Source organism: Pectinophora gossypiella, chromosome 29 (genome assembly GCF_024362695.1).
Source record: "Pectinophora gossypiella chromosome 29, ilPecGoss1.1, whole genome shotgun sequence".
NCBI lineage: Eukaryota > Metazoa > Arthropoda > Insecta > Lepidoptera > Gelechiidae > Pectinophora > Pectinophora gossypiella.
Genome location: NC_065432.1, coordinates 58260 through 77757, shown reverse-complemented (window position 1 = coordinate 77757; position 19498 = coordinate 58260). Strand labels below are relative to the sequence as shown.

Genomic DNA, 19498 nt, shown 5'->3' with positions numbered 1-19498 from the left:
GTAATATGGTATCGTGAGCCTATATTAAGATATGCGTGAATGTTTACTAACTCCAGCGGATTGTTCTCGGAACACGCATGATGGAAACATAATAATATTCAAAACGTGATTTCTTGTTCTCTCGCGTGTGTGACTTGTTAGGTTAGTAACCAACCTCATCAACCCTGGTGTCAGGGTTACTATTGAGCCGCCAAAGGCCCTTGACATAACGTCATCATCCCCCTAGCATTATCCCGTTTCTCAGGGTCCGCTTACCTAACCTGAAGATTTGACAGGTCCGGTTGTTTACAGAAGCGACTGCCTGTCTGACCTTCCAACCCGCGAAGGGAAAACCAGCCCAATACAGGTTAGCTTACATACCTCCGAAAATGCATTTCTCAGGAATGTGGGTTTCCTCACGATGTTTTCCTTCACCGCTGATAATCATTTATGATCCAAACATGAATTCGGAAACAAATTCGTCAATCATCAATGAGAATCAGAAAACAGAATCATTTATTCAACGTAATTATCACGGATAAACTTGTTGAAGGTCAATGTAACATTTTGGAATCTACGTTATTTCGCAATGTGTTATGGCTGAGGAGAAGAAATGACAAGAAACTGCAACAGCAACACATCTTTTAAAAACCAATGAGGATATACATTACAAGTTATTTAATAACTAGAGGAACACATTCAATATCAGACATTTTTATCATTTAGGTAGTCATTAATCTTATAATAAGCTTTTTACATAAAGTAAGCTTCACCTTCACGTGAGCTTCATAATTTTCGTGATATGTGTATCTTCACCGGGATTCGAACAGACTCCCAGCTCGTGTAGGTGCGGAGGGTGTCCCTTATATACGTAGTATTATGTTTATTATAATAATGAGTTATTTATTAAACATATACCTATAACATTATGAGCGATAAACTTTAGATAATAGTGTCATGTCGGTTCTGGCGTAAATACCCAAGAATTATTGACTGAATTCTAAGAACCTCATTGACTAACGTTAATTGCTCACCTACTTTATTTTTTGTTTTCTAGGTACAATATTAATTAACGTAGCATCACGCCTGTGTTCCTGATGGGGTGGGCAGAAGTGTATTAGTACGCCCACTCCTCGCTAGCTATGTAATAGGGTCGAGCCTATTCTTGGAAAGCAAAGTGATATCAAATATCTATGGTCCAAACATGAATTCAAACGCAATAAAATTGAATTCAGTGGTTTAGAACCCTTAGAGGGATTTGATACCCGTGATAGATACATATAAGTAGCATACGTTATGTTACTGTAAAAGTCCGAAATAGGGAAAATATTAATATTTACTGATAATTTCTAAGATTTATCAAGAACAGGTGGTGAATGGTCCGAACCATTTTCGAAAAATCGTTCAGAGTTCGGACTTTTACAGGAAACTGGTTTTCCCTTCGGGTTGGAAGGTCAGAGAGCCAGTAAAATGTAATTAACCGCATGGTAACAGGTATACATATCGCCAAAATAGGTCTTCTGGTCGTGTGGTGTCAGGGTTACTATTGAACCGCCAAAAGCCCCTGACATGGCTCATGTAACGACTACTTACTTACATCAGTAAGTAGTAATCGGGACCGACAGCTTAACGTGCCTTCCAAAGCACGGATCATCTAACTTTTTCGGGCGATCAGGTGATTCAAGCCTGTAAAGTCCTTACCAAACTAGGGACCACAAAGTAAATTTTGTGATATGTCCCCACCGGGAATCGAACCCGGGGCTACCGGATTGTAAGCCCAGCGCTCAACCACTGAACCACGGAGGTCGTTACCAAAATAGGAGTGAAGTATGTTTGTGTTGATGCATGTTACCGCATAGAAACAGGTTCATCAAGGGCGGAGCGCGGCGTGACTAGCAATACTACAACATGGCGGGTCTAATGAGCTGGTGCTGCTGGATCGAATAATTTGTTTTACCGATCCGGAGGTCCGGGTTCGATTCCCAATGGGGACATTCATCTCCTGATTGTCCGAAAAAGTAAGATGATTCCGTGCTTCGGAGGGCACGTTAAGCGGGTATTGGCCGTAAAAAACACCTCCACCAACCCGCAGTGGAGCTGCGTGGTGGAGTATGCTCCATACCATCTGCAGGAATTAGCACCTTAGTGTCATTTATCCCAGGTGGCATTACTGTTTGCCTGGATACATGAGGAGCGCTGATGGCACTCACCCAGAGGCCTGGGGGCGCCCAGTTTATAATACTACGTACAGAACGGCAACTCTCCGCTCCCCACCAGCGGCTGAGCTAGGTTTACCTCACCCCCTCGGTCTTACTTTAGTCTTCAATCGTGTGGCGTCAGACGTCACACACACAGATGCGCGTGTACGATAACGTCTGTGTAAAACGAGGTGTTTTGTATGAAGTGTCCGGGTGTGGCTGAGGACTGTTTGAATGTATTTATACAAGTAAATTAGAAACTGATTCAAGGTTCAGTAACACAGCTATGTGAAGTAAAAGTGTACCCGCTAGAGGTGTGGGGTTTCCCCGTCACACGGCGTCGATTGAGTAATGAATGCCATACAAGCACAATACTTACGAGTAAATTAGTAGAGATACAATACTTACATATAAACTTGGATTGTCGTTCGTTAGTCGCGCTAAAACACGAGATCGGCTGAACCGATTTGCCTAGTTAGTTAGTGGGCTCTGTATTCCTCATTTAGACTCTAAGATGGCCCATTGTACGAGCGAACTCGCACATTATTATTTTACGCTGACATATCTTTTCATACATATTGTAAATTACGCAAACTAGTGACAATTAAACACTCCACCACCACCATTGACCATTGACCAATGTACTGTGTTCATGCAAATAAACGATCTATCTATCTATCTTAAACGCACGTGTCAAATCAAATCAAATCAAATCAAATATACTTTATTGCACAGAACTAAAAATACGTGTATACGTGTCCTTGATTTCCGGAACCTAACAACGTAACATACTATATGTAGGGATTACGACCCTACATATTGGTCCTTCGAGCCGGATTGCGTGCTATTGTTGACTACGTAAGCCAACCTTTCTCCTTCCAGAAGCTCAGAAGCCTCCTGGGGTTTTCACAGGCTTCGCGAAGCGACCCCATTCAAGAAAAAAATAATTCAAAATGATTACTATAAAAAAATATATTAATTATTAAAAAAAATAGTTAATTAAATTAATTATTCAATATAAATCTTAATTATTCTTATTATTGTTGTTTTTTATTCCTTTGAGGAATCAGCCGATTTGACTAATTTCGTCACCTATTTGAACGAGAACCGATTCCTAAACGTATCACCGGGAATTGCGCAGAAGAGGTTGATTGACAAGCATCTGTCAGATGGAGTCACGCTATCGTTTCACGATGAACACAACAGCGCAGCGGAACTTCCTGAAGCGGGAGTTATGTAGTCTCCTAGGTCAAAGATAAATTATAAAATTCAAAAACATACATTTTAGTCTAATATTTAAACTATGAACAATACTGTGCGATCACCGTTATATCAACTTACACAAGTGTAAGAGAGACAGGAAATACAACATCTTACCACGTTAGACAAGGACGGGAGACAAAATGATGAGTAGAAAGGAATGCCGAGACAATGGGCTCAGACAATAGGTCATAAATTATGCATGAGTGCGACAGAGACGGATATATGTCTCAGTACAGCTGCTAGGTGTTATCTGGGATGCTAAAATAAAAGCTAAGCTAAAAATAATATTAGAAATGATATATTATGACATTTGTTTGCATTGCGCACTTAGTTTTATATGCGCAAATGTCAAATTGCAATATTGCTTTTTTAGATGAATTGCTTCGACGTGGCTTTTTAACCCACCAGTAAAACAATTTCTAACCTCAGCAGTCGGTTAAGAAATATCCAAACTCGTAGTAAATACGAAAAATCTCGTTCTAAGGCCCGCCCGGGAATTGAACCCGGAGCCCCAAGTTTGATGACCGAAGACTCTGGTCTAGTCATTGCATCATCAGATATTAAAGACTAACGACCCGCCCCGGCTTCGCTCAGGTGCAATGCTGAGGAAAAAATGAAATTATTTACGACATCGCATTAAAAACCTCAAAAATAACAGTATTTCTCCACTATTTAATGGAAGTTGTTATACATATAAACCTTTCTCTTGAATCAGTCAATCTATTAAAAAAAAACGCATCATAATCCGTTGCGTAGTTTTAAAGATTTAAGCGTACGGTCACGAGTACTAATAACACTTTGTATAAACCATGTCACATTAACTCTTTTGACAAATTAAACCGTGTGTCTCATTAATGTCAAATATGATAGTGCGACAGGGTTTTAAAGTGGGTACATGATATTGCTCGTACACATAGGAATATAGGGACAGAAAAAGCGACTTTGTTTTTATACTATGTAGTGATGAAAAGAACCAACCACCAATCCGCACTGGGCCCGCGTGATGGTTTAAGGCCCGATCTCCCTATCCATCCATAGGGAAGGCCCGTGCCCCAGCAGTGGGGACGTTAATGGGATGATGATGATGATGAAAAAAAATCTGCATCGACCTACCTACGTATATGACTGACGTATATCAGTCAACGTAAATACCGTAATTACGACGTGAATTAGTGTTGCCCGATAAGCCCTAAATAATCTAAATATCGATATGGCTATCGATAGTATCGATATTATCGTTTATACAGGGTGTTAGTGACACCGTAACGAATATTGAGGGGGATGATTCAGACCATGATTCTGAGTTGATATCAAGTGGTATTTGCTGTGGGAAAATTAGTAAATCTTTTCTAAGGACATCACCAATTTGGTCAATGTACGAGGTCTTCCTCTGCCAACCTTTCAACCCTCGCTTTATAATCTAGACACGCAGTAGCGTGTCAAGCCAAGTTCAAGAAACAGAACTGGCGAGCCGCACCGTGTGTAATATAACACGAACCATTTGGAGCCACTTTTGACCCCCTCATAAACCAAAAGCTATTTCACATAAACGTATCAAATTTGGTTACTTATTTTCATCCGCTCTACTTAATGCAATGCCAAAAGTTAGTAATAAATTAATTATTTTTTATTATTTAAAACGTTCTTTCCTCAACAATAAAATTGCGGTTTAGCTTATTATAAATTAACCGAGCACTTCCTGCTAATTGGCGCCGGTTATCCTTACTATTAAGTAATAACCGGGACCAACGGCTTAACGTGCCCTCGGAAGCGGAATCACCTTACTTTTTCGGACAATCAGGTGATTCAAGCCTGAAAAGTCCTTACCAAACAAAGGACAGTCACAAAGTGATTTTGATAGTGTCCCCATCGGGAATCGAACCCGGACCTCCAGATCGTGAGCCTAACGCACTAACCACTAGACCACGGAGGCTGTTAATAAAAAACTTTCCACTTAGTATCAACTCAGAATCATGGTCTGAATCTTCCCCCTCAGTATTCGTTACGATGCCACTAACACCCTGTATATTTCTTATGTGTTCATTGCAGGCATGACCCCCCTGTGAGGACAATGTGGCGCCTGGTGCTGGTGCTGGTGCTGGGTGTGGCGCGGGCCTCGTGCCCGGACAGCTGCGTGTGCGACCCTGACCGGCTGGACTGCACGCTGCCCTCCACCATGGTCACCATCAAGATGGAGCGGGGAGGCGTCATCGTCAACTGCCAGCCGCTGGGGGAGGACGTGGCGTGGACGGTGGCGCCCGACGGGTCGTGGGACCTGCCTGACACTACAGACGTACGTATTGTGACGTGTTCACGGAGTCCGCTCTTCAGAGCCGTGTCCCAGTTGGTAGAACGCTTGCCTCTCACTTTGAGGTCGCAGGTTCGAATCCAGCACAGGCCTAAACCAATGAATGTCGAATATGTTTTCAAATTCATATTTGGATCGCGCGCTCAGCGGTGAAGGAAAATATTGTGAGAAAGAATGAAAGAAAAAAATATTGATTCGGGCAATAAAATTACTTAATAAATTATTGTTTTGTATAAACCCATTCCCGAGACATTCCCGAGAAATGCATTTTCGGAGGTAAGTGACCTAACCTGTATTGGGGTGGTTTTCCCTTCGAGGGTTGGAAGGACAGGCAGTCGCTTCTGTTAAAAACCGGACCTGTCAAATCTTCAGGTTAGGTAAGCGGACCCTGTGGAAAACGTGATGATGCTAGGGAGATGATGATGGTGATTCTTAGAACTGGTGAAGCGGAAATATAACCAAGACGTGTTCAGCTACTTATCTTCCCGAGCATGTCCATAGAATGAAGAATAACGTCCAGGACGGTATCTCCACCCCCCGCACTAATTCGTATCGGGCGCCGACCTCACCCCCTCTGGGTCTTACTTTAGTCTTAAATGGTTGTGAGCCACTAAGGAGTGAAAGGGACAGCTAGCAGCTCGTGACATGTGGTGCGAACCAATAGAGTTTTTGGAAGCCGTTCTCGATGCCAGCGGCCAGATCGCGCGTTGTTGCGGCGGTATAGAGTTGTGTCTCAAATGAACGCGATGTCGAAACGGCGACAACGCATTTTCGATTGTAGTTCTTTTGTTTCGTACGATTTATCGTGGCCAAAAGAAGATCTGAATCCCTATAATGAACAAAGGAAACGAAAAGGCGAGTTTCAAACGCAGAGACACCGCTCGACTAGAGCGCACCGCTCGCACCCCGCTCGCCGCGCCGCTGCCATCGAGAACACTTCAATATAAGTCTTAGCATTTGAACGCGCCCGCGCCGCTCCCACGCACCGCTGCCGCCGCCGCGCCGCTGTCATCCAGTTTGAGGCCTAAGTATTTGACAGCCAAGCAAAATTGAATCTTACAATTCGACTGAACTTTGCTTGGCTGTCAAATACTTAAACCAACATTCATCCTTGATTTATTTTTTATTTGTAAGGTGATAAGTGTTGATGTATGTAATACCGCCCCTGCAGTGGGCAGCCAGCGGGTTCAACTGCTCGCAGCTGCCGCAGCAGCCGCTGACGTCAGCGGTCCGGCTGGAGCTGCGGCAGTGCACGCTGCCCGACTCTATCGGCTGCACGGCGCGGCGGCTGGGTGCGCCCGCGCCGCTCGCCCTCTACCTGATGGACGTGGGGGAGGGGGACGCCCTGCAGGCGAGCCACGTGGACGGGTTGCAGGGGCTGGATAAGCTGGCAATATTCGGAAGGGGTGAGTTGGAAATAGTTTTGTTTTTATATTATGTTATTATTAACAGCCTCCGTGGTCTAGTGGTTAGGTTAGGTTAGGGTTCGATTCCCGATGGGGACATTGTCGAAATCACTTTGTGACAATGTCCTTTGTTTGGTAAGGACTTTTCAGGCTTGAATTACCTGATTGTCCGAAAAAGTAAGATGATTCCGTGCTTCGGAGGGCACGTTAAGCCGTTGGTCCCGGCTTTTAGGCGTAAAAACACCTCCACCAACCCGCAGTGGAGCAGCGTGGTGGAGTATGCTCCATACTCCCTCCGGTTGATTGAGGGGAGGCCTGTGCCCAGCAGTGGGACGTATATAGGCAGTTTATGTATGTTATTATCATAATCGTAATTATCGCAGCAGTCGTTACACGAGTCTTTGGCGGCTCAATAGTAACCCTGACACCAGGGTTGATGAGGTTGGCAATCCACCTCACAACCCACACGATAGAAGGAAGTCATAGATAAACTCGTGGTCCTGTGGTTCACCGGCTTGCTTCTCAAACGGTGAGCGCCAGTTCGAAACCCGGTACCGGACTTGCACCAATGAGTAATTAATTTATTTTAAGTGAAATTTTCTCTGACACAGTTTGTTCGACCATTATAGACGGCGATACGGCTCACATAATAACCTTATTTATAAAGTTTCTGTTTAATTACTGTCTTAAATAAAACTGTCGATACCCCACCTAACAGAAAGCTCGGTGAGGTGTGGGTACTTAGTTCATCTTGCGATGGATGTACCTCTGACTACCCCAATTGAGATAAAGTCGTGAGCTTGTGTTATACGTTATGTTTATACACAACATGTTTTGTTATATGATTTCTTTGTTACATGTTGTTTGTTATGTTACATGAGCCATGTCAGGGGCCTTAGGCGGCCCAATTACAACCCAGACACTAGGGTTGATGGGGTTGGTATTCTACCTCACAATCCACACGATAAGAAGAACATGTTATGTTTATTATTCCACCTGTCTTCAGATGCGGCCATCAACGCCACCATCCCGACAGAAGCCCTGGCGGCGCTCCCCGCGCTGCATTCCTTCACCATAAACCAGTTGCGCCTGGCGTTCCGCCCCGGAGACTTCGCGTCGGCGCCGCACCTGAAGTACTTAGAACTGTCCTACGTTGGGATCACCCACCTGCCCGCCGGCGCGTTCCACCACTTGGCCGAGCTGCAGTATCTCAACCTTTGGAGGAATCAGTTGGAAGAGCTCGGGGATGGACTCCAAGGTTTGTGTTGAGAAGGTGTGATGAAGGCAGGGTCGATGGGGGTCATCCACCTCACCACCCACGCGAGAGAAGGTGGTACCAGTGCCTCTTAGTCAAAAACGAAATTCTTCTATCGTGTTCTTCTGGTGTGGGGTTCGAATCCCGAACTTATAATGAAAATCACTTTGTGATCCTTAGATTGGTGACTTTATAGACTGATCACCCAAATGTCGAAATCAAGACGATCCGTGCACCGGAGGGCACGTTCAGTAGTCCGTCCCGGCTGCTATACGGCAAATTCCACTCAGCATCATGGTTTGAATCATCCCTCAAAGTTTTCGTTACGGTGTCACTCACACCCTGAATGTAGGTGTGGTTGCACGCGCCATGTCAGGGCCTTTGGCGGCTCAATAACAACCCTGACACCAGGGCTGATGTTGACGAGGTCGGTTGACCCTACAACCCCCACGAGGGTAAGACTAATCTGAACCACTGCCCCCAGGGCTGGCGTCGCTGCAGAAGCTGGAATTGTCGGCGAACCGTCTGCGCTCGCTGTCGCCCCTGCTGACGTCACCGCCCCCTCTGACCATGCTCTCCGCGTTCGCCAACAACCTGACGCTGCTGCCGCCCCTCGCCCCCCTCACGCAGCTCGAGACCGTGAGTGTATACAACGTGACGTTACGTCACGTAACACTAAAACTACTAACATTACTAAAGTGCGTGTGTGTGCGTGTCTATGTATGTGTGCGTGTGTGTGTGGTGTGTGTGTTTGTGTGTCTATGTATGTGTGCGTGTGTGTGTGGTGTGTGTGTTACTGAGTGCGTGTGTGCGTGTGTGCGTTTTTAAAGAACGTCTAGGGCCCTGTGCCGAGGTTTTTCTTGCAGCTTCTTTTCCCCGGCTATACAGATTGTGAGAAGCTGCAGTAGTTTTAGGCGGATGAGACCTTCGTTATGTAAAAATTGACGATTCAAAGTGTAACTATGTTACCAATTGAATAAAGATATTTTTTAATTTGAATTGAATTTGTCTATGTATGTGTGCGTGTGTGTGTGTGTGTGACTGAGTGCGTGTTTGCGTTTTTGTGTTTGTGTGTGTGACTGTGTATGTGTGCGTGCGTGTCTATGTATGTGTGTGAGCTTATGTGTGTGTGTGTGTGTGCGTGTTATTTTTTTGTCATTCATTGTCTCTACGTGTCTGCTGAACCATCCAGGCACTACGGAGTGTTAATGTATAGTAATTGTACCAGCTGAAACTATTCGACAACGTGTCCCCGCTGCTGGTGTCGCCGCGCGCGCTGGCGGGCCTGCCGCGCCTGCGCACTGTGGACATGTCGCGCAGCGGAGTGACGTCACTGCCCGAGGACGTCCTGAGCGGCGCTACAGGGCTGGCAGAGCTGCGGCTCAGCGGCAACAAGCTGAAAGACCTGCCTGACCACGTGTTCCAGGACTTGATGGTATTTTCCAGTTACCTACAGCATTTCCCTATCAACAGTTTTAACACATAATAAACTCACGACTATATCCCAATTGGGGTAGTCAGAGGTACATCCATCGCAAGATGAACTAAGTACCCACACCTCACCGAGCTTTCTGTTAGACCAACGTGATAGGTGGGGCATCGACAGTTTTATTTAAGATAGTAATTAAATAGAAACTTTATAAAAAAGGTTATTATAAGGTTATTGACTATTTATTTACAAGAATAAGTAAATTTAAAGCTCATGTGAAGCTTACTTTATGTAAAAAAGCTTATTATAAAAATTGTTTTAAGTTTACGCGGTTATTATCATAATTAAAGCACATAATAACGGGTTCTTACCGCGTTTAAATGGGGATATGAGACTCCCGATATTATGAGAACCCGTAAGGACCCGAACCCGGACCCGGACCCGGACCCGGACCCGGATGGTAAGAACCCGTTATTATGTGCTTTAATTATTATAAAAATGTCTGGTATTAAATGTGTTCCTCTAGTTATTAAATAACTTGTAATGTACACCCTCATTGGTTTTTAAAAGATGTGTTGCTGTTGCAGTTTCTTGTCATTTTTTCTCCTCAGCCATAACACCTTGCGAAATGACGTAAATTCAAAAATGTTACATTGACCTTCAACAAGTTTATCCATGATAATTAGGTTGAATAAATAATTCCTTGGGGGAGGCCTATGCCCAGCAGTGGGCGTCGTACGGCTGATGATGAAATGATACTGATTTCTGAATTGGGTACCTAAGTTAGGCTAGCGTCCTAGGTCAAAGATAAATATTATGACATTCTGATTACTAAACAAAGACAGATCTAAAGGTGACAAAAAACGGTTTCTTTTTTTTATTTAATATATTTATGAATTTTAATAAAGAAAACATCCAACCCGCTAATGGATACAGGTTAGGTCATATACCCCCGAAACGCAACGGCTAGTTTCCAACCAGTCAAATCAGTTACTTTTTACTAAACGTCAAAACACGAAATTACTATGGAATTTGTTTGAAAAAGCACTCTGTGACGTCATAGAAAATCGTGACAAAATGTCGGGCTTATTATAACATTTTTCTTGATTAAAATTCATAAATAAGTTAAATAGAAACAAAAAAATATTTTTCGTTATTTTTAGATCTGTCTTTATTTAGTAATCAGAATTTCACGACCCAATTCTCGGGAATGTGGGTTTCCTCACGATGAAACATGAGTTCGAAAATCATAGGTTCAGACCCGTGCTGGATTCCAACATGCGACCTTACAGTGAGAGTCGAGCGTTCCTCCAACAAGGCTAACACGACTCCAAAAGACAAAACACTCGATCCTTATCGATGTATATTTTATTGTTTATGTTGTTGTTGCCAACAGTCGCTGGAGCACCTGGACCTGAGCTACAACCAGCTGGCAGCTGTCAGCTCGCAGCTGTTCAGCTCCCTCAAGAAGCTGAAGAAACTCAACCTGAAGAACAACCAGCTGGCCGCGCTGCCCGCGTGAGTGTGCATTGTTTGTTTATATAACATTTATTTATAACAGATACTAATGTAATGTAATCTAATCTAATCTAGCCTACAAGATCCCACTGCTGGGCAAAGGCATAACAGATACTTACATGCTACTTTATATGTAGTGTGACCTAATGCTGTGCAGGGCGAGAAAACAATACATACAGGTGCAACGAACCATGATAAAGATTCTATCTTTCTATCTATGATAGAATAAAAAATAATGTAAAGAAACACAAAAAAAACATGAATTTTGCGACGGAAAGCTTCATTTGTTATCAACTTAGAATGTTGCTTTGCGTCAATATATATATACTTATGTGAATATTGCTATTTGACATTTGTTTGCATTGCGCACTTACTTTTATATGCGCAAATGTCAAATTGCAATATTGCTTTCTTAGATGAATTGCTTCGATGTGGCCATTTTAACCCCCCTGTACTGGTGACGTCGGTTACCAGCACAGGCCTAAACCAAAGATTGGCGAATTCATGTTTAGATCATAAATGATTATCACATACTCAGCGGTGAAGGAAAACATCGTGAGGAAACCTACATTCCCGAGAAACTTTATTGCACACAACATATAAAACAAAACACAAATGGATGATAGATACAGTACAATCTGCCGGCCTTATTGCTAAGCAGGAATTTCTTCCAGCAATTTTTTCTTCTTTCACTTCCCCTGTGCCGTGTGTCCGGGGCGCGTCGCACGCGCCGTTATTGTATGTGTCTGTTGTCCCGGTTGCAGCGACTCGTTCTCCCGGCAGTACGCGCTCACGTGGCTGGACGTGTCATACAACCAGCTGCGGGCCCTGCCCACCCCCTCGCTGCGCGGCGCCGTGCAGCTCGAGCACATCGACCTCTCGTACAACAGCATCTCCGATGAGAACGACACACAGGTACCATATAGTTTTATTTTGAATGGTGTGACTGCTGAGGTGACGAGTGACAGAGAGGATGACATGTAGTGTCGATGTCGTGGCCAGATCTTAGAATTGATCATTTCATGGAATGGTCATATTTCATGAAATACAATATCAGTTGGCCACACCATGATGTAGTTTGGCCAGATCATAGAATTGATCATTTCATAAATAAATAAATAAATAATGTGTGCTCGATCATTTCATGAAATAGATTAAATTATCATTCGTTGGCCACATCATGATGTAGTTTGGCCAGATCAATGAACACAAAACGTTTAACGATATGAGCAACTAAATGCATGATTACTTCATGATATGGCCAAACGTTGGCAATCATATCGTAAAATTAGTAACATTATCCACCGGTAGTGGCGCTGGTGTCGATTATATTTAAAACTTGATTTATATATTATAATGGATGAATCGATGTAATTGTACAATTTTCCATATTGAATAGGTACATACTTTTGAACTTAAGAAATTAATCAACTATTCGCATTTATATTACACCACATAGCATGGACACCGCCTACATTAACGATATGGCCAAACGTTGATTGATATATCATTAAACGTTGATGTTTCAACGATGTGGTCAACATAAGTTGGTCATTTCATGAAATGTGATCATTTCATGACATGGTCGAACATATCATGAAATGATCAATTCTAAGATAATGGTTCTGTGTTGATATAAAGTTGAATTTTCCGTCGCAAAAGTATGTAACTGAAAATAACACCCATACCTATTTGTATGGCTACCTGTACGTACTTGTACTAACACCCTGTATAATTATACTATACACCTCTGCCTACCCCTTCGGGGATACAGGCGTGATGCCGTGTTATGTTGGAATGATACAAAGGTCCCGTAACTCTGTGTCTCCAGTTGGAGCGCTACCAGCTGCTGGAGGGCGCGTGGGCGTCTCTGACGTCAGTGCGCGTGCTGTCCCTGTCGCACAACCGGCTGGCCGCCATGCCGCCCGCGCTGCCCGTGGCGCTCGCGCACCTCCAAGACCTCGACCTCTCCTACAACCGCATCACGCAGCTCACGGTGGGTACAAGTGGTCGCAGGGCCGGCCGGACAGCTCGCGACACCGAACACTTCAGAACCCCGAAACAGACCCCGTCGGCGAGGTCGACGATTTCCCTCATTCAGCACTTATCGCTACGGACCCACTAGCGTCAAATCATCCCTTTAACGCTATCCCGTTTTTCACAGGGTCCGCTTACCTAACCTGTAGATTTGACAGGTCTGGTTTTTTACAGAAGCGACTGCCTGTCTGACCTTCCAACCCGCGAAGGGAAAGCCAGCCCAATACAGACTGGGTCACACCTCCGAAAATGCATTTCTCTGGAATGTGGGCTTCCTCACGATGTTTTCCTTCACCGCTGAGAACGGCATAATCATTGATCCAAACACGGAGGCGAGGCGGGCAATGGTGATGATGATTACGTATGTATGTATTTTAAAAATGTTCTTACACCCTATACACGTGTGCAGGGTGAGGACGTGTACTTCCTGAGCGACGCGGCGCGTGTGGACGTGACGCACAACGCGGTGGAGCGCGTGTTCCCGCTGTACATGCTGGACGCGGCGCAGCCCGGGCCGGCGCGGGCGCAGCGGGCCACCGTCATGCTCGACGACAACCCCTTCCACTGCGACTGCCAGCTGTATGCGCTCGCGCAGAGGTAACTATTTAATTAATCAAATCAAAATCACAAATTATTTATTCGGATTACAAAAGATCTTTAGTGTTAGTAACAAAAACTAATAAACTAAACACACACAAAATCTAATATTTGGGAGATCAACAGCAATCATTTACTGACTTATCATTGAACTAATAACACTGATAAATGATTCTGATTCTGACACAAAGCCAATTATAGATCCCCGCGGAACGACAACATAGAAGTAACAGGTGAGACAAAAAAGAAAAAAAAAACGACTTCAAACGCAAAACTAAAAAGCAATAAATAAATTTACTTCGCACAAAATAATTAGTACGTATTTTCAATTAGTTAATTAACTTTATAAATCTGAAGCCGGTGCCAAGGAAACTTCTCTGGTCTTCCATCATCAGATCCTGACTTCCTTGACATGGGACCCCCTGGGTATATCTCTCCTTTCGAACAAAAAAAGAATTATCAAAATCGGTTCATATACGACGAAGTTATTCCCGAACAAATATAAAAAAATAAATAAAAAATAAACGGTCGAATTGAGAACCTCCTCCTTTTTTGAAGTCGGTAAAAATAGAAAGAGAAAGAAACTACTACTAATAAACGAATTTTAGATAAAGTTGCACCACATTGTCTCTTCTTGTAATCCTTTTATCCTCTGTTGGATGTAGGGCTCGGACTCGAGCTTCCACTCCTCGCGATCTGTTGCAGCCTCTGTAGCTTGCTCATGAAAACATTGCAGAAAAAGAAGTATGAGGCCTGATGATGACGAATAACAATAATTTGTTTTCAGAAAATATACAAAATATATAAAAAAGTGTGATGCCTGTGAACTAGATAAGTGAATGATGATAATTTTCCAGGTTCCGCGGCCTCACCTCACAAGTCACGACGGAGGCGAGCTTCGACATGGGTGCGGCGCGATGCGCGCAGCCGCCCGCCCTGCGCGGGCGCCTGGTCACGGCGGTGCCGCTGCACGACTTCGCCTGCCACATCAACCGCACCGAGTGCGACGTCGACTGCGCGTGCGTGCTGCGTCCCCACACCCTGGCCCTCGAGCTCACCTGCCCCGCACAACCGACCTCATACCCCCAACTTGCGTACTTCGGCGTCTCAGCGCTCGACCTCACTCTAACACAACCCCCCACAACCTTCAACCTCAGCGACAACATTCGCACCTTAAACCTGTCAGGACTAAACCTCCAGGAACTCCCGAAAGGCCCATTACCAATCTCGGTGAAAACCCTGGATCTCTCCAGAAACAGCTTCTCGAGAATCCCTCGAGAGTTGTTGGAGATGAATGTGACGCTGCGTGTGTCGCGCAACCCGCTGGTCTGCGACTGCTGGCGCGCGGGCGACGTCGCCGCGCTGCAGCAGCACTGGGAGAAGATCGAGGATTATACTCAAGTGAATTGCACTGGGGACATTCCTGTGGAGTCCATAAACGTCCAGCAGCTGTGCAGCACGGCGCGCGCGGCCACCGTCGGGGGCGTGCTGGCCGCCGTGGGGCTGCTGGTGGCGGTGGTGGCGGTCCTGCTGGTGAGGTACTCGGACGAGCTGAAGGTGTGGCTGTACGCGCGCGGTTGGCTGCTGCGCTGGCTGGCCATCGACGACGACGACCGCCGCTACGACGCCTTCATCTCCTTCTGCCACAAGGACGAGGAGTTCGTCCGCGACCACCTCATCCCCGGCCTCGAAGCTCCACCGCACCAATACAAGCTGTGCGTCCATTACAGGGACTGGATCCCCGGAGAGTGGATCCCGGCGCAGATCGCGCAGTCAGTTGCCGACTCCAGGAGAACCGTTATTGTCGTCTCGCAGAACTTCCTGGACTCCATCTGGGGTCGCGCAGAGTTCCGAGCAGCCAACATGAGCGCCATCAAGGAACGGAAGACGCGGGTCATAGTGGTTCTACTCGAAGACATCACCAGCCACAAGGAACTGGACCCTGAACTGAAGCTGTACTTATCAACAAATACTTACTTGAAGTGGGGTGATCCGTGGTTCTGGGATAAGCTACGGTATGCGCTGCCTCACCGCAGGGTGGCGCCGCTAGCCAGGGGTCAGAGGGAGGGGGAGAAGATGAAGCAGACAAGGATAGCGAAGACGGTGGCGGAGTGCGGGCTGGACACGCGGCTGACGTCAGAGGGCGTCATCATCAACGCGGCCGCGCTGGCGGTGTCCAAGAAGGTGGAACACTTGCACCTGGACGTCGCCAGTCTGAAGAAGGACTTCGACTGTTATTGAACAGTGCTGGTACAAGGTCCTCATTGAAAGACAGAGTCGGTGCAATATAAAGATTCTAAAATGAGTTAGTGCCGAGATCTGCCACAGAATATCTAAAACTGAAAAGTGTGTTTGGACTATATGGCCGCAGTGACCGTGGTCATTCTTGTACTCCGGCCAAGTGGTGAATACCATATGCGGGAAATCTACAACAAGTCACGTCAAAAAAAAATAAAGTTCATTATATTGATCGACGATCGACGAATCTCAAGAGGATTTTTATTTATTTTTTAGTGTTTGTTTTGATGACCTTGCGACATGTAATTAACAATTATTGTCGTGTTTTGTATACAGGGTGTTGGTGACACCGTACCGAATGCTGAGGGGATTCAGAGTTAATGTCAAGTGGAATTTTCCGTCGCGTAATCACTAACACCCTGTTTAAATATATGCGTTGCACTATCAGAGATTTTTACATAATTATTAAGCATTTGTTAGTTTTCATTATCAACAAAAACTGCTTGTTAATTTGATTTTACTATGTAAAAATACAGCCTGAAGTCACTCACTCTAGAGGAAGAATTCACGGTGCTTTATTCTAGAATTATAATGCTAATTATTACGGGAGGTGTGAGATTCTATGATATTAAGAAATGTATATTAGTTGGTTTTAAACATAGACCAGTAGAGCTGACATGCGCGACGTGATAACAAATTGTCACGGTCATTTTTCGATTAATTATATCGTCCCTGGAAAGGCATAATTACTTAAGCGCCAAGAGGCCGTTTAGAGAAAAAGCCGTTTAAAATATTTTTCATTACTTTTACCCATTTGGACGACGTCCACGTAAGATTACAAAAAAAAATATACAAATACACACTTTATTGCACCAAAATAAAAATAAATAATTACAAAAAGTCTCTTAACTAAGTAAAATGGCGGCCTTATCGCTTAAAGCGATTACCTATCAAATCAAATCAAATATACTTTATTGCACAGAACTAAAATTTCAACAATCAGACATAACACACCTACCTATCCACCTATCTTGTTTACTTTTTCATTTTCTAAATCTAATAATACATAATTATCATGGACTGCTATTTTATGATATTTTGGCGCTTACGTAATTTTGCCTTTCCAGTGATGATATAATTATGTCGTTTTGTCGATTGGTCAAAATAAGAACAAAATGCCGTGACACGCATGTCATTGAAGAATTTCTATGAAATGCAATCCGGGACGGCATACAAAAACGTGACAAAATTTCGCACATATTATTACATTTTTCTTTATTAAAATTCATAATTAAGTTAAATAGAAAAAAGGATACTAAGATCTGTCTTTATTTAGTACTTAAACAGAATTTCATTATCATTGACCTAGGACACTACCCAATTATCAAAATGATGTAAATTGAGCCAAAAATATGCAGCTAAATGTGATTGTGCAGGTAAATAGCTGTAACATTAGGATGTAAAATGACTTTCGGGACGTCGACGGCCATAATTATAGTGTTTGACAGTTCCATGTACAATGCTAGAAAGAGATGGAGCTACTTGTAGGACTGTTCAACTATAATTAAATAATTATTTTTTCTTTTATTGTATTCGTGTTGTTAGATCTTATATCGAATCTCTAACGGGTAGCAAGAGCAATAATTAGTTTAAGTATATTTTAATGTTTTTAATATTTTATGTACTCTTCTGGGGGTCTAAAGAGGCCACATTGAAGAAATTAATCTAAAAAATTACACACACTCACATAAACAGCCTCCTATATACGTCCCACTGCTGGGCACAGGCCTCCCCTCAATCAACCGGAGGTGGTATGGAGCATACTCCACCACGCTGCTCCACTGCGGGTTGTTGGAGGTGTTTTTACGCCTAATAGCTGGCTATCAACGGCTTAACATGCCCTCCGAAGCACGGATTGATCTTACTTTTTCGGACAATCAGATGATTCAAGCCTGAAAAGTCCTTACCAAATAAAGGACAGACTCACAAAATGATTTCGACAATGTCCCCATCTCCCCTAACGCTCTAACCACTAGATCTCGGAGGCTATTGTGCGCAATATCAATAAATATCAAATAGCAAAATTGCTTTTTAGGTGAATTGCTTCAATATGGCCTCTTTAACTCTCCTATTCTTTGTATTTTTTATTTCACGAGGTGTCTGAAAAAAAAGAAGTGACTCGAGGCGTCTTCTACAAATTGGCAACAGTTAAGCAGCCTGTAATCCATATTGGGGTAGGCAGAGCTAGTTACCACGATGCTCTTGCCAATTTGTATTATTCGTAAGCTTCACTCTTACTTAGGACAACGTACCAAGTACTTGGGACAACCCCAACCACGTACCAACGTACGTTAGTTTTACGTCTGTCTTTAGTTAGTAATCAGAATTTTATAATTTTTCCTTGAACCTTGTACACGAGCCATATCGCGCGGCGCGCGACACGGTTGCTGTGCCGCGCGGGCAGAGGTTTGTTCATTTACGATACGTAATACTTTATAAAAACTTATTTCTCAAATCGCCATAATGTCTATTATAGTCTCTGAAGGATTTTATTACCTACCTATTGTATTAATTTAAAGCGATATGAAAACCACCGCCCTAGCAGGGTGGACAGAGGAGCTGTAACTGTATCTGAGCCAACTCTAGTCAACTCGTTGTATGCGATGTCTGATCGTTCAATAAACTGATTTTATTCCATTTTATTTGTTGGTTTTACTGACGTTACATCATTTAGAACTAGTTGGCCAGCTAGTTCCGCCCACATGCAACAGATGGCGCCACATTCAATAACGCAGTCTACAAGCGGTCGTGAAACGCGCTATCGAAGTTTACACAGCGCGACGCATATATACAACTTCCAACATAACACCGTTGGATCGTCGATCCCTAGTCACACTACCAACTTGTGGCTAGCGGGGTGCTATGCTCTGTTCGGTACCCCGAAAACATACTTTGGCGACAGCACAACCTCGCCGCGAAAGAACATCACCCTCCTTTTAGAGTAGACTTTGGGAAAAAAGACATATAAATGTATTATAATTATGATGCGAATGTAACTCGGCTCGAACCCCGGTACCGGTCTTGCACCAATGAGTTATTAATTTATCTCAAGTGCAGTTTTCACTAACACAGTTGTCTCGACCATTATAGGCGGCGATACGGCTAACCTATCACGTTGGTCTAACAGAAAGCTCGGTGAGGTGTGGGTACTTAGCTCATCTTGCGATGAATGTACCTCTGACTACCCCGATTGGGATATAGTCGTAAGCT

General features: G+C 44.0%; 1 protein-coding gene across 1 annotated transcript in view; it reads left to right on the top strand.

Moving 5' to 3' along the window:
* LOC126379377 (protein toll-like) overlaps nt 1-18930 on the top strand; it is a 28472-nt gene extending 9542 nt beyond the window's left edge. Inside the window, exons 2-11 of the mRNA XM_050028107.1 lie at nt 5490-5733; nt 6920-7154; nt 8161-8412; nt 8894-9048; nt 9638-9844; nt 11235-11356; nt 12121-12271; nt 13188-13352; nt 13803-13990; nt 14848-18930. Coding sequence (XP_049884064.1) covers nt 5512-5733; nt 6920-7154; nt 8161-8412; nt 8894-9048; nt 9638-9844; nt 11235-11356; nt 12121-12271; nt 13188-13352; nt 13803-13990; nt 14848-16231 — 3081 coding nt within the window. The 5' untranslated portion in view covers nt 5490-5511 and the 3' untranslated portion in view covers nt 16232-18930. The remainder of the gene's footprint in view (nt 1-5489; nt 5734-6919; nt 7155-8160; nt 8413-8893; nt 9049-9637; nt 9845-11234; nt 11357-12120; nt 12272-13187; nt 13353-13802; nt 13991-14847) is intronic.
* Nucleotides 18931-19498: the final 568 nt, after the last annotated feature.